This window comes from Cyprinus carpio, chromosome A2, assembly GCF_018340385.1.
Source record: "Cyprinus carpio isolate SPL01 chromosome A2, ASM1834038v1, whole genome shotgun sequence".
Taxonomy (NCBI): domain Eukaryota; kingdom Metazoa; phylum Chordata; class Actinopteri; order Cypriniformes; family Cyprinidae; genus Cyprinus; species Cyprinus carpio.
This window is the reverse complement of record NC_056573.1, coordinates 5,515,200-5,528,420: the sequence shown is the minus strand read 5'-3', so window position 1 is coordinate 5,528,420 and position 13,221 is coordinate 5,515,200. Positions and strand designations below refer to the sequence as shown.

General features: G+C 34.1%; 1 protein-coding gene across 2 annotated transcripts; it reads left to right on the top strand.

Moving 5' to 3' along the window:
- The first annotated feature begins 2,357 nt into the window (after nucleotides 1-2,357).
- On the top strand, nucleotides 2,358-5,558 carry LOC109063399 (regulator of G-protein signaling 21-like). 2 transcript variants are annotated; one of them, XM_019080478.2, is made up of 5 exons: nucleotides 2,358-2,517; nucleotides 2,642-2,683; nucleotides 2,777-2,838; nucleotides 4,060-4,226; nucleotides 4,315-5,558. In XM_019080478.2, the coding sequence occupies exons 1-5, from the start codon at nucleotides 2,447-2,449 to the stop codon at nucleotides 4,498-4,500; spliced, it is 528 nt and encodes a 175-aa protein (XP_018936023.1). In that variant the 5' UTR covers nucleotides 2,358-2,446; the 3' UTR covers nucleotides 4,501-5,558. The 2 variants fall into 2 exon arrangements, with proteins under 2 accessions (XP_018936023.1, XP_018936022.1); XM_019080477.2 differs by having other exon boundaries at nucleotides 2,360-2,517; nucleotides 2,618-2,683.
- The last annotated feature ends 7,663 nt before the right edge of the window (nucleotides 5,559-13,221 follow it).

Below are 13,221 nucleotides of genomic sequence, written 5' to 3'. Positions count from 1 at the left end.
GATTTAAATCTGGAGATTGATTTCGGCAATCTAAGACTTTACATTTCTTTGCCCTGATAAAGCCCTTGACTGAACTGGCAAATTCTCTTGTGTAATTTACATTAACAAATAATAACCTCATCCTAATGAGTTTGGTGGCATTTTCTTGAATATTGGTAGCCAAAATGATTTTTGTACCCTTCCAACTTCATTCTGCTACTGCCATCATACATTAAGTCATCACTAAAATTAAGAGGGCCTGTTCTAGAGACAGCCATGCATGCCCATGCCATGACAGCACTTCCACCAAGCTTTACAGATGAGGTTGTATGCTTAGGATCATTTGCAGTTCCCTTTTTTCTCCACACTTTTGCTTTCCAACCATTTAGATAAAGGTTAATCTCACATTTGTGAAGAAACTTGCCTTTCTATTTTTGGTACTGATCAGAGGTGTGCATCTTGCTGTGTAGCTTCTGTAATTCTGTGTCAAATTCTCCTGCGGACTCTAGATTGACAGAGCATCACCCCAGCTTTCTGGAGGTTGTTGGTGATTTTACAGACATGTATTTTAGTGTTCACTGGTTTTATGATTTGTCTGTCATCAACAACTGTTGTTTTTCTCAGCCGATCAGGTCGTCGATGGTTGCTGATGTCGCCGGTAGTTTCCAAACTCTTGATTTCTCCATGCCCTTTGTTTTTCCTATAGTTCTAATTGACTTTCTCTTTTCTTTTCTTTTAGCATCCAAATTGCTTGCTTTTCTTTCAGAGTCGGCTTCCTCGTCTTCATCCTGGTTTGTGTGTCATTATTGAACGCAAGACTTAGAATGCAGAAGCAATGGATATAACTGATAAGAGACATTCCTTGCTTTTAATATCTGAAGAATAAATGCAACAGAACACAGCTGAACACTTAAAAAGACCTGTGAGGCAACTGTTCCAATACTTATGCTCACATCAGATAGGGAGATGAAACATCCTTGTGTTGAATCACCAAATAATAAAATGTGACATTCTGTAGTTTTGTCTCATATTCATCTTTTAATCATATTTACAGATTTCTTGACTCCACAGCAAACAGAACAATTTTGTCTTTACTGTTCCAATACTTATGGAGGGCACTGTACAAACCTCTTGAAGGGTCGCAGGGATGCTGAAGCCTTTACACAGACTGAATGTATCTTAAGACTGTAAATGCATTCTATTGTCCCTTCAAGTACAATTGTTTGGGGGTATTTCTTCAAGCCATGCTGCTTACAACAGATATTTTGAATATGTTTGAAATATATGTTGTCTATATTTGTCATAACAAGTTTTAGGCAACAAAAACAGAAGTGATACCGTTGACTTGAATGGGGCTTTCTGTTGTTTTACAGTGACATGCCTCAGTAGACAATACATTATTTTCCTCTGCAAAAATCCCTTATCTTTGGGACAGTTTATTTGACAATGTTACTTTTAATTTTACCATTTCTGCAAAATCTGATTTCTTACGAACCCACAAGCAAATTAGCTGACTATCTGTTTTTGTTGTTACCTTTGCTAACCATGGTGAAACTCTCTGGAAATCATTACTGAATAAGCATCTTTGGATATTCTGAGATATGGCAAACTGAAATTTTTCCCTGTGTGAAAGCTGCATTTGCAAAATCTTCCCTAGTTCCTTTATAAAGCACTGTTTAGCATTAGATAAGGGATAATTTGGGACAGCAATGGTCTCATGCATGCTTGTAACCAAACTTTTTTCTTTCGTTGTGTGTTTGCAACTCCTTCGGATAGCAAACAGTTATCCTCTAGCATAGTGCTAAATGGTTATTAAAAGTTATTTTGATTAGCTACAACAAGCTATCACTTGAAACCAAAGACACAATTAACCCTTGCAAGGTTTTATGAAACTATATTGCAGGCAAAGGGTGTCTTCTAGGTACTTTCAGATGCCTGTTGAACATTAAATGCACATAAATATCTTTAAAACATTAAAGGTATTTTTGACTGTGTCATATATACAGTTGGCCATTGTAGCCATCAGCTCAGATGGCCTATTTCCTAAAATGACACCATAGTTTATTAATGATGGAAAAGGCAATAACACTTGCAAATAAGACTTGTATATCAAAGCACATCCATTGTTTGTTTGCTGAACACAAACACAGAGCTTGAATATAAGAGATCTGATGCAAAAGTCAGCATTTGCTTATCTGTCCGTGAACTTTCCAGTCTGATTTGCATCTCTGCATCTACAGTACACAGCCCTTCTGAAGCTGGTTTCATAGACAGAAACACTATTGCGCCTGTCTAAGCTAGATAGCGTCACCCCAAAAACTTCCTCTTTCATTGTGGTTAAAAAAAAGTGATGACGCCAAGACCAGACGGTATAAAAAGTTTTGTGAGAACAGCCCGCTCATATTAACTGAAATAACCGAAGCACAGCAGCGCGCCAACACATATCAGCACCAGAAAAGTTTTTAAGATGCCAACCATACTGACATCTTCAACTGAAATAAAGAACATGAACAAGGAGGATAAACCAGTCAATTCCAGGTAAGAGTTGTTTATTGTTGTAATTACTTTTAAAATGTGAGCGTGGGTGAAAAATATTATATATCATAGAACTGGTGCTTTTATCATTAAAATTTAACAGAGACAGAAAATTCTCCCTCCTCAGGATACTAGCCAAGTGGCGGTTTTGTCGCCCGTTGACAGACAAGTAAGTTACTTTCATTTTTGTTTTTCTTTTAGTCACTATTGTGTTAGGATTGCATTTGAACGTCCACTCATTATGTTTTTTTTTTTCAAACAGACTGAACCCTGATGAGTCCCTGCTGTGGTCCCAGTCACTGGAAAACCTTCTTAGATCCAAATGTAAGTGGCATACACATGAGTTAATTATTTGTTAACTCTAATACGCTTGACATTGTACATAAATACCTGTTATCACAGCATTTATGACCACTGCTTTTACATTGTGGTTTTAATTGACGTTATATAGGTCAGGGCAAAAATGCACAGACAAAGCGTACACTGTTTAATAGATGGTCAGATAGCCGGATCAAGCAACTGACCTGAACTGGTGGTATATGTATGCAAAACAAAGGAGAAAAGCAGCTGTTTTAAAAAAGCTATTTGGACACGTAAGCCACACATAAAAACGTAAATAACAATAACTCCTGCCAAATAACAATTCAAAAATATACTTTTATTTATGGTGCATTAAATTGATCAAAAGTGGGAGTCAAGACATTTGTTACAATAAATGCTGTTGTTTTTTTGTTGTTGTTTTTTTTACTTTCTATTTGTTAAAGAATCCTTTAGGCAAGGCAAGGCAAGTTTATTTATATAGCACATTTCATACACATTGGTAATTCAAAGTGCTTTACATAAAAGGAATTAAAATAATCAAAAAAATATATATTACAAATATTTATAAAATGTATCATGGTTTTTACAAAAATGTTAAAAAGCACAACTGTTTTCAACAATGATAATAATAAGAAATGTTCCTTGAGCACCAAATTAGTATATTGTAATGATTTCTGAAGTATCATGTGACACTGAAGGCTGGAGTGATGATGCTGACAATTCAGGTTTGATCACATGAATAAATAATATTTTAAAATTTGTTAAAATAGAAAAAGAAATTGTAATAATATTTTAATGTATAATTATCAAATAAATGCTGCCTTTTAAAAAGAAATAAAAAAAGACAAACTTTTGAATGGTCTATTTAAATGCTTCTTAGTGTCCAAAAAGAAGCTGCTTTTGTCTTTAGAGATCATATTTGAATTGCATACATGCATTTCTTGGTTTGGATATTTTTTTTTTCTTTTGTATATAGAAAGAGTGAGAGAGAGCAAAAAATATCACCATACATTTTAATATCAAGCGAAGATGTTTATTAATTATAAAGAACAAGCACTTAGGACCCATGAAAAAGTTTTTGTAGCTTCCATTTGATATTTGTATCCATTGCGATGCAGTTCAGTTTTCTGGATAACTCAGGTGTCCAAACACTTATTGAGGCCCAGTAGCTCTTGCATGCAGTCACATTGAGCAACAGACTAACCCTGCGGTTTGTTCTTATAGATGGCATGGCAACATTCCACACCTTCCTCAAATCTGAGTTCAGCGATGAGAACATTGAATTTTGGCTGGTTTGCGAAGACTTCAAAAAAATCAGAAGTTCATCCAGACTGTGCTCAAGGGCCAAGAAGATATTTGAGCATTACATCAAGGCAGAAGCTCCCAAAGAGGTAAGAACAGTGTTAACTGAAGATCTCCATGTGGCTTTGTAATCGATCAACATTAATTCTCACTGCAACTCCGTCAATCTCTCCTCAGATAAACATTGACCATGTCACCAGAGATCTTATCAAGCAGAACGTCCAAGCTCCCACAAGAGTGTGTTTCGATGAAGCTCAGAGGATTGTCTACGGTCTTATGGAGAGGGATTCCTATCCCAGGTTTCTGCGCTCGGACATATACAGATCACTTCTGGAATCAGTCTCACATAGGATTAAGGTCTGAGAACATCTTGAATGAGGGACTTTAGGACTCCAAACGTATCTGTGGGACTGTTGGTGCAATGGGCAAGATGGCCGTGGAGTAATCAGGCTTTGTTGAGATGCAGGCCTGGACTCGGGTTGCACCGGACATTGTGATCCACATAAAAGCTTGAATAAGCTATTGTTTATACAGTATGTACTGATTGTTCTGCGTGGTTGTGGGATATACAAACACAACTGAGCTTTCTGTACAGCTCACCTGTGATGATCCACTGAAATGTGCTGCAACCACAGGAACACCATATGGACCTTATTTAACTTTATTACTTTGAAGAGTGTCAAATCTGATTAGCATGAGATGCCTTGGGAATAATACTAATTACATTTTAAAAACGAATTCTTTAATATTAATTCATAACTCAGTGAGCAACAACAATTTCATGTGACATGAAATGATCTGTAAACACACAATGCAAATGTAAATCCCACAGTTTTTGTGTCCAGTGAGGAACTTATGGGATATTCTCACAGTAATATGTAGAACACACCTAGCAATTTCAGTTTTTCTATGATTTCTCAGTTGGATATTATTTCAGGAAGTCAGCAAGTAAAAGAGTGTGGCTTGTGTTCCATGGATGCATCAAATTACCACTGATTTCTGAATGACAAATTAATGTGATGGACTTAGAAAACATGTGAGACATGTGAATTCCAGGTTGTCTGGATGTTCATTTTTAAGAGCCGTTTAATAACTTAATAAACACAACTACAAAGAAGAAGACATTTCTTTTTTGTTGTTGTTGTTTTAGGTATGGTGAGGCCTAAAGATGCATTTGGAAGCCAAGATTAAAAGTGTGACTGTCACTGCATTAGATAAAGAACATAACGAACCAAGTGACATTTATTTTAAAGGAAGGAACACTTCTGCAGCAAAACTATTTAACAAAATGATGTTTGTTAAGTTTGAAATGATGTTTGAAAGACAATGGATATTCTGCTCATTGCAAAAATTCAGGCTGTCTGGATGTTAATTTTAAAGAAGCATTTAATAACTTAAATAAAAATGTAAGAAGAAAGTAATTTGTTGTTGTTGTTTAAAAAAAAAGAAAAAAACAAAGGCGGAGGCCTTTTGGACAGAATTTTAAAGTATCAATATTACATTAGGTAGAAAAAAAAACATTGAACTAACTGACAATTGTTTAAAAAAAAATAATTATTGCTTATTAATAGTTAGTAAGGTATGTGTTAGGTTTAGTATGGGATTGAATTAAGGGATCTAAACTATGCTTTATAATTACTAATAAACAGTCAATATTTACACATACTTAATTCAATCCCATACTAAACCTAACACATACCTTGCTAACTATTAATAAGCAATAATTCCTTTTTCTAAAACAATTGTCAGTTAGTTCAATGTTTTTTTTTTGTTTTTTTTTTGGAAAGGGTGCAAATGCACAAAAAAAAAGCATATTACTAGCATATTCAGAATCAGAATCAGAATCAGAATGAGCTTTATTGCCAGGTATGTTTACACATACAAGGAATTTGTCTTCTGTCACGAAAACAAATTCCTCATATGTGTAAACATACCTGGCAATAAAGCTCATTCTGATTCTGATTCTGAATATGCTAGTGCATTTGTGCATTTTTTGTGCATTTGAACCCTTTCCAAAAATAGCTGAATGATTTTGAGATCCATCTTTTCACACTGAGAACAACTGAGGGACTTTATGCAACTATTACAAAAGGCTCACTGATGTTCAAGAAGGAAAAACAATGCATTAAGAGCCAGGGGTGTAAACTTTTGAACAGAATGAAGATGTGTACATTTTTCTTATTTTGCCTAAATATCATATATATATATAGAGAGAGAGAGAGAGAGAGAGAGAGAGAGAGAGAGAGGTTTTTTTTAGTACAGAAGTTTAGTACAGAAGTTACAGATGACACATGCATGTTTCCCAGAAGACAAAATAAGTTTAATTTACCCTGATCTTTAAATTCCAAAAAGTTTTCACCTCCAGGATCCTTTTTCCTTCTGAGGCAGCCGTGATTCTTTGAAACTTTTGTAGTAGTTACATATGAGTTCCTCAGTTGTTCTCAGTGTGAAAAGATGGCAATCATACAGTCATTGCTGGAAAGGGTTCAAATACACAAAAGATGCTGGAAAACCAAAGAATTTGTGGGAGCTGAAGGATTTTTCTGAAGAACAGTGGGCAGTTTAACTGTTTGGGACAAATAAGGGATTCATGAAAAAAAAAGAAAAAAAAACATCTGGACATCATCCAGATAACAACACAGTATTAAGAATCAAGTGTACACTCTTAAAAATAAAGTTGCTTCACGATGCCACAGAAGAACCTTCTGTCTAAATGGTTCCATAAAAAAGCACCCTTAACATCTGAAGAAACTTTATGGCGAAAGAAGGTTTTTCAGATTATAAAAAGCTAAGAAAGAGATGGTTCTTCAAAGAACTTTTGATTGAATGGTTCTTTGTGGAACCAAAAATGGTTCTTCTATGGCATCGTGTGAGGAACCTTTAAAAGCACTTTTATTTTTGAGAGTGTATGTAAACTTTTGAACGGGGTCATTTTTATAAGTTCAACTACTATTTTCTCTTGTGGACTATATACTGTATGTGTGTGTGCATGCACATTTATATAGATATAGATATACATTATGTGATGATTACAGGTGCTCAAATAGTTTTTGGGCCACTGTAAGCAAATCAGACGTTCAATGCAAGGTTTTAGGGACTTTTCTTTAAAAAGAATACTGTTTTTTTTGCCATATTTACTATGAACTGTAATACACAGAAGTAGTTATAAGAAATTTATATTGGATATCCCCTTCAGCATGCTGCTTTCTGTTTCATGACCGAAAGTTTGAGGGGGGAGGGGTTGGGGTAACATCACATGCTTACGCCTGACTTACTGTCACCACTTCCCTATTTACACAAACAGTGTGGTAGTCAACGTACTCTTTTTAAATATCACAGACAAAGGGAAGTTGACGTACCCACCAGCTAGGACAAAAATAATCACACCACACACATACTGTCTATTTTTTTTTTTTTTTTAATGCTCGCTTGAAAATTTCTTTCATTTCCTCTGAGAATATTGCAGGTTTTATGGCCGGTCAGGTGCTCTTTAAAAATTCTGTGTAATTCACTTCCATTGTCTTTTACTGTTAACCAAAATAAGCAGAAAAATGTTAATTACTTTCTGTTGTATGACTCATTAGAAAGAACTGTTCATGATGTGTGTACATTGTACCAAACAGAGAACCTAAAAATTACCTCAAATTATCATTTGTTCTTCAACCTCATTATTTTCTAAAATTAGTCCAATAAGGGTTGTGTGAAAAATATATATATTTGAATGTCATGTGATTTTAATTTTTTTGTTTGTTTGTTTGTTTTTTTTGTAACACTGACTACTTACATATATCAGATTTTTTACCTTGAAACTGAAAAATCTGATATATGTAAGCAGTCAGTGTTACAATATGAAGTAATTGAAGATATCTACACACAGTTAATTGGTTAACTGTGAGCTACCTTACCATATATGGTGGAAGCAAATTAAAGGCATAACAAATTTATTGTAATTTATTCTAAATTATTCAACAACAAACTCGAACATGAACTGTGGTCATGTAACAAATGCATTTACAGTACACTTACCACAACAATTCCCTTGGACCAACTCAAGGGCCTTTCTCAGGAACTCTATGATGATAAATCATAGTTCACTCATCAGCTAAACCCATAACATTTTAGGTACCTTCCCAGATGTTAAGCATTATTAAATTCTGTTAGGCTACACCAACAGTTTTAGAGAAAAATGATGAAAATTATGAAATACTATCTCTGATTAATATAAAGCTAAAGCCTCAGAGGCTGAGGAACCTATCATGTTTTATACAATACAATACACATTTATAAAGTAAAGAGGACCACTACCACCAAATTGCCAAATTAATTGTTTCCAAACAGGTTTCCCAGACACTCCCCCTTTCTAACAGTTAGTCCGGCCCCAAACTCAAACAATTGGCTGAGAGCAGCCAATAAGTTTCTGATTGGTCAGCACTCCCTTTTTTTTTTTTTTCTAAAGTATGCCACGGTCATGAATTTTTGTTTTAATTCATAAAACATTATTCTTATTTTTTTTTTGCATGATTTAAGTTATTCAAAACATACAATATGTTGGGGGAAAAAAAGTTAATTAACATTTGTTTTACAATCCTAATCCACAATTGGGCATATGCAGATTGTATAAAAATTCATACGAATATTGATAACAAATTGCCATGAGAGTGTGTTGTTAAAAAATGCTTATAGTAGCAGTAAATCTGGCACTACTTGAGCATTTGCTAGCTACATTTTACTGGTGATGTGCATACAATGCGTCATAAAACACGCTTAGGCTGACACAGTTTGTGCGGCTGAGACGTCAAAGCAGAGGTAAACTGTTTAAGTGCACACGCAAGCCACATCCTTTCTTGATTTCATTCTGCTTGATCTACCGATATCAAAACAGCAAATGGAGGTCGCAGAATTTGGAAAGGACAGCACATTTAAACATTGTCAGACCTTACAAACAAGCATGTAAGCGAAATCGTTTGCACCAGAAACACTTCTCACAGGCGTCTCATTCACTGGACATACAGAATGCATGCACTCCGGAAAAACCCCAAAAGGGCAAAGTCACTTCAAAGGAAGGAAATCAAGAAGGTACACTTATTGATTGACATCTCTTATAAAAGATAAAGGCTGTAAGCTAATGGATTTAAGGCCTCTGGTCTGTTTTCCTTCAGACTGTCTCATGCCAAGGTGGATCAGTTTCAGTTTCTTGAGAAACTTCATTTATCCAGTTAAGTATCTTTATGTAAGTTACCTTAATGAGTGTGAACATGATAATACATTTTCCCAGTTGACATTATTCTGTCAGAACACATCAGCAATAAAGGTGAATATCATTTCTGTTCATGTAAATAGTATGCATTCCAAAGACTTACATGAGACTAACGTGGGGCATGCTAGCGCTACTGTACGTGTTCAGCTCGTCTAACATACACAATTAGCCCTTCATGCTCCAGATTAGGTTGAGTATTCCCATCCACACATATTATATTCTAGACCCTAAACCTAAGTCATATATAAATGTAGTTAGTGCTCTATATACCTGTCTGTCCATTAAACATTTTCCTAAAATATCTTCATTTGTCATTCTCTCCTCCCCTTTCTTAAGGTGACTAAATTATATATCGCAATATACACTATATTTAAAAGCACATGACATACATTTAGAGATACAACACGCACATCGCATAACCCATTTTCATGCAAACCCATAAGTGCCAATTCTGTGTGTCCCAGTTAATCTAGACAGCCATACTTCTTCTATCCTATTTCTTCCCTGGCAATGTATCCTCCCTATTCTGTCTGTGTAATACTATAACACCATCTCCCTGTGCTTAATGTCCAGTGTATTTTTTTTTTTTTTTTTTTTTTGCTAGTTTGTCAGCAGCTTCATTAACAGATACCCCAACATGTGCTTGTACCCAACAAAAATACACCATTATTCCAGCCTCTTTCAGTCTGTATAAAAACAAATACACTTCCATTAATAAATCTTCTCTGTCTGATCTTGCATGTATTATACTGATAAACCTGAAGAAGAGTATGAACATATTATTACTTTATTTGGTCTGACTTGTTCAACCCACTGTAACCCTATAGAGGGACATACATTAGTTCCACGATGCTTTCAGACACTGCACTGCCATCTATCGACATGGTTCAGTATAATCGTCTCTGAGTTATATGAAAATATGCAGTACTGATGCTAATATGTTTTAGAGACCGGTCTACATAATTATTAATTTCCTTAACTGTCCAAAAAAAAAAAAAAAAAAAAAAAGATTCTTAAACGTCAAATCTTTCCACCTTGTGTATGACGATCTTATAGGCTCACTTATGGGGGCTAAAAGTCGCAAAAATATACAAATCTACAGGGCCTACAGTTGCTTTAAACATTGAAACAATAATAAGTTAGCTTCAACCAATGCTAAAGTTTAGTTTATAGTTTAATCGTCCCTTTTTTACATTAAAAAACATTAAAGTAGTCTATATTTAAGATTAAAATGTTGCATGTCTCTGTCTATCAACGTGAAAAAGCAATACAGACAATAGTGATTCATTTTAGTGGCTTTGTAATGTAAAAATCATAACAGAGTATGTAATTAAATGAATATGGTAGCTACTATACACATTTTATGACACACCATCCAAAAAAATTCAAACAAACACAAGTAATATACAACCATGAAACACCTCCATGTACACTTTAAAATATCCTATACAATTTACAAACACCGTCCATTACCTCTAACCAAGCTCTTTATGGCCGGTCAGGTGCTCTTTAAAAAATTCTGTGTAATTTAATTCCATTGTCTTTTACTGTTAACCAAAATAAGCAGAATAATGTTAGTTACTTTCTGTTGTATGACTCGTTAGAAAGAACTGTTCATGATATGTGTACATTGTACCAAACAGAGAACCTAAAAATTACCTCAAATTATCATTTGTTCTTCAACTTCATTATTTTCTAAAAATAATCCAATAAGGTTGTGTGAAAAAAATATATATATATTTGAACGTCATGCAATTTGAAATTTATTTTGTTTGTTTGTTTGTTTGTTTGTAACACTGACTGCTTAAATTTATCTGATTTTTCACCTTGATAGTGAAAAATCTGATATACAGTATGTAAACTGTCAGTGTTACAATATGAAGTATTTGAAGATATTATCTACACACAGTTAATTGGTTAACTGTGAGCTACCTTACCATATATGGTGGAAGCAAATTAAAGGTTTAACATCACATATGTAATTTATTGTAATTTATTCTACATTCATTACAAACATGAACTGTGGTCATGTAACAAATGCATTTACAGTACACTTACCACAACAATTCCCTTGGACCAACTCAAGGGCCTTTCTCAGGAACTCTATGATGATAAATCATAGTTCACTCATCAGCTAAACCCATAACATTTTAGGTACCTTCCCAGATGTTAAGCATTATTAAATTATGTCAAATAAGCTATCACATTTTACACAATACAATACACATTTATAAAGTAAAGAGGATCACTAGTACCACCAAATTGCCAAATTAATTGTTTCCAAACAGGTTTCCCAGACACTCCCCCTTTCTAACAGTTAGTCCGGCCCCAAACTAACACAATTGGCTGGGAGCAGCCAATAAGTTTTCTGATTGGTCAACACTCCCTTATTTTTTTTTCTAAAGTATGCCGAGAAGACAAACGTGTTTTTATTTATTTATTTTTTTTATTTTTTATTTTTTTGCATGATTTAAGTTATGCACAAAAAATCACAGTCTAGCCTGATGGAGAATGATGGCTGTCCTTGTTTCCTTCAGATATGAATCTGTATGTCTTGGATGATGAGTGGTTACTGACAGATTTTGTGTTGAGCCTGGTCTGACATCAGTTTTATCTCCTGCAGAAATCACATAAGAAATGCTGACACTGAGGCACTAACTGACCCTGGGTCAGCGAGACATCGCGGGTGTCCATAACACTTGTCTTGTGTACTCCAACCTCAAAATTGTGATCTTTGGGAAGTTTATTCCTCTTTCAGTAAAGTGACATTCTGTGCAAAGCAGTCAGTTTAGTGAAATCATGCTGACAGTTTGCCAAGGAACTGACTGGCTGTGTTTTTAATCTGCAGGTGAATTATAATTAAATCCAATAAATATATGTATTTAATTGTTTTATTAAAATAGTCACAGTTTTAAAGTTGGCTAAGGCTCTAATTTGCAGCTGTTATTGCATTTAACCCATGTTATAAGATGGGTAAAGATACTGTACCAGTCCTTGTCCAGAGCCCAGAGTATGATTGGTATCAAGTCAGAATTAATGTTTGTGTTTTAATGTAAACAAATCAATGACTGCACATTAAAAGACGCCTTCAAAGGATTGGTTTAAAATAAAATGTGGTCTATAGCATCATCTAGTGGCGAGTTGCTTACATGTTTGCATTTGGCAGGCATTATCAAAAACAACTAACGTGGTATTCAATCTATGCATACATTTTATCAGTTCATTTTTACCTGTTTATTATATTATATTATATTATATTATATTATATTATATTATATTATATTATATTATGGCCTAGTATAGTTTTCAAATCATGGAGTCATCTGACATACCAAACACTGTTAAATGCACTAAAACTTTGAAATTAAATGAAATGTTATGTTAAGAGTTATTATTGATATCTTTGGGTGGTCATTTTAAATATTTTTAAGAATCTATATAACATTTTTCACAAAAATGATTTTTAGAATGAGCATATATATATATATATATATATATAGAGTACAGACAAAAAGTTTGGAAACATTACTATTTTTTAATGTTTTTGAAAGAAGTCTCTTCTGCTCATCAAGCCTGCATTTATTTGATCAAAAATACAGAAAAAAAACAGTAATATTGTGAAATATTATTACAACTTAAAATAATAGTTTTCTATTTGAATATACTTTAAAAAAAAATAATTTATTCCTGGGATGCAAAGCTGAACTTTCAGCATCATTACTCCAGCCTTCAGTGTCACATGTAACATCCAGTCTATCACATGATCATTTAGAAATCATTCTAATATTCTGATTTATTATGAGTGTTGGAAACAGTTCTACTGTCTA

What these genes read in the sequence shown, in the direction of transcription:
- LOC109063399 (XM_019080477.2), top strand. Translation starts at nt 2,447, where the DNA reads ATGCCAACCATACTGACATCTTCAACTGAAATAAAGAACATGAACAAG. An exon ending in AAACCTTCTTAGATCCAAAT is followed by an intron (nt 2,839 to 4,059) that starts GTAAGTGGCATA and finishes TTGTTCTTATAG; the next exon opens with ATGGCATGGCAACATTCCAC. An exon ending in AGGCAGAAGCTCCCAAAGAG is followed by an intron (nt 4,227 to 4,314) that starts GTAAGAACAGTG and finishes ATCTCTCCTCAG; the next exon opens with ATAAACATTGACCATGTCAC.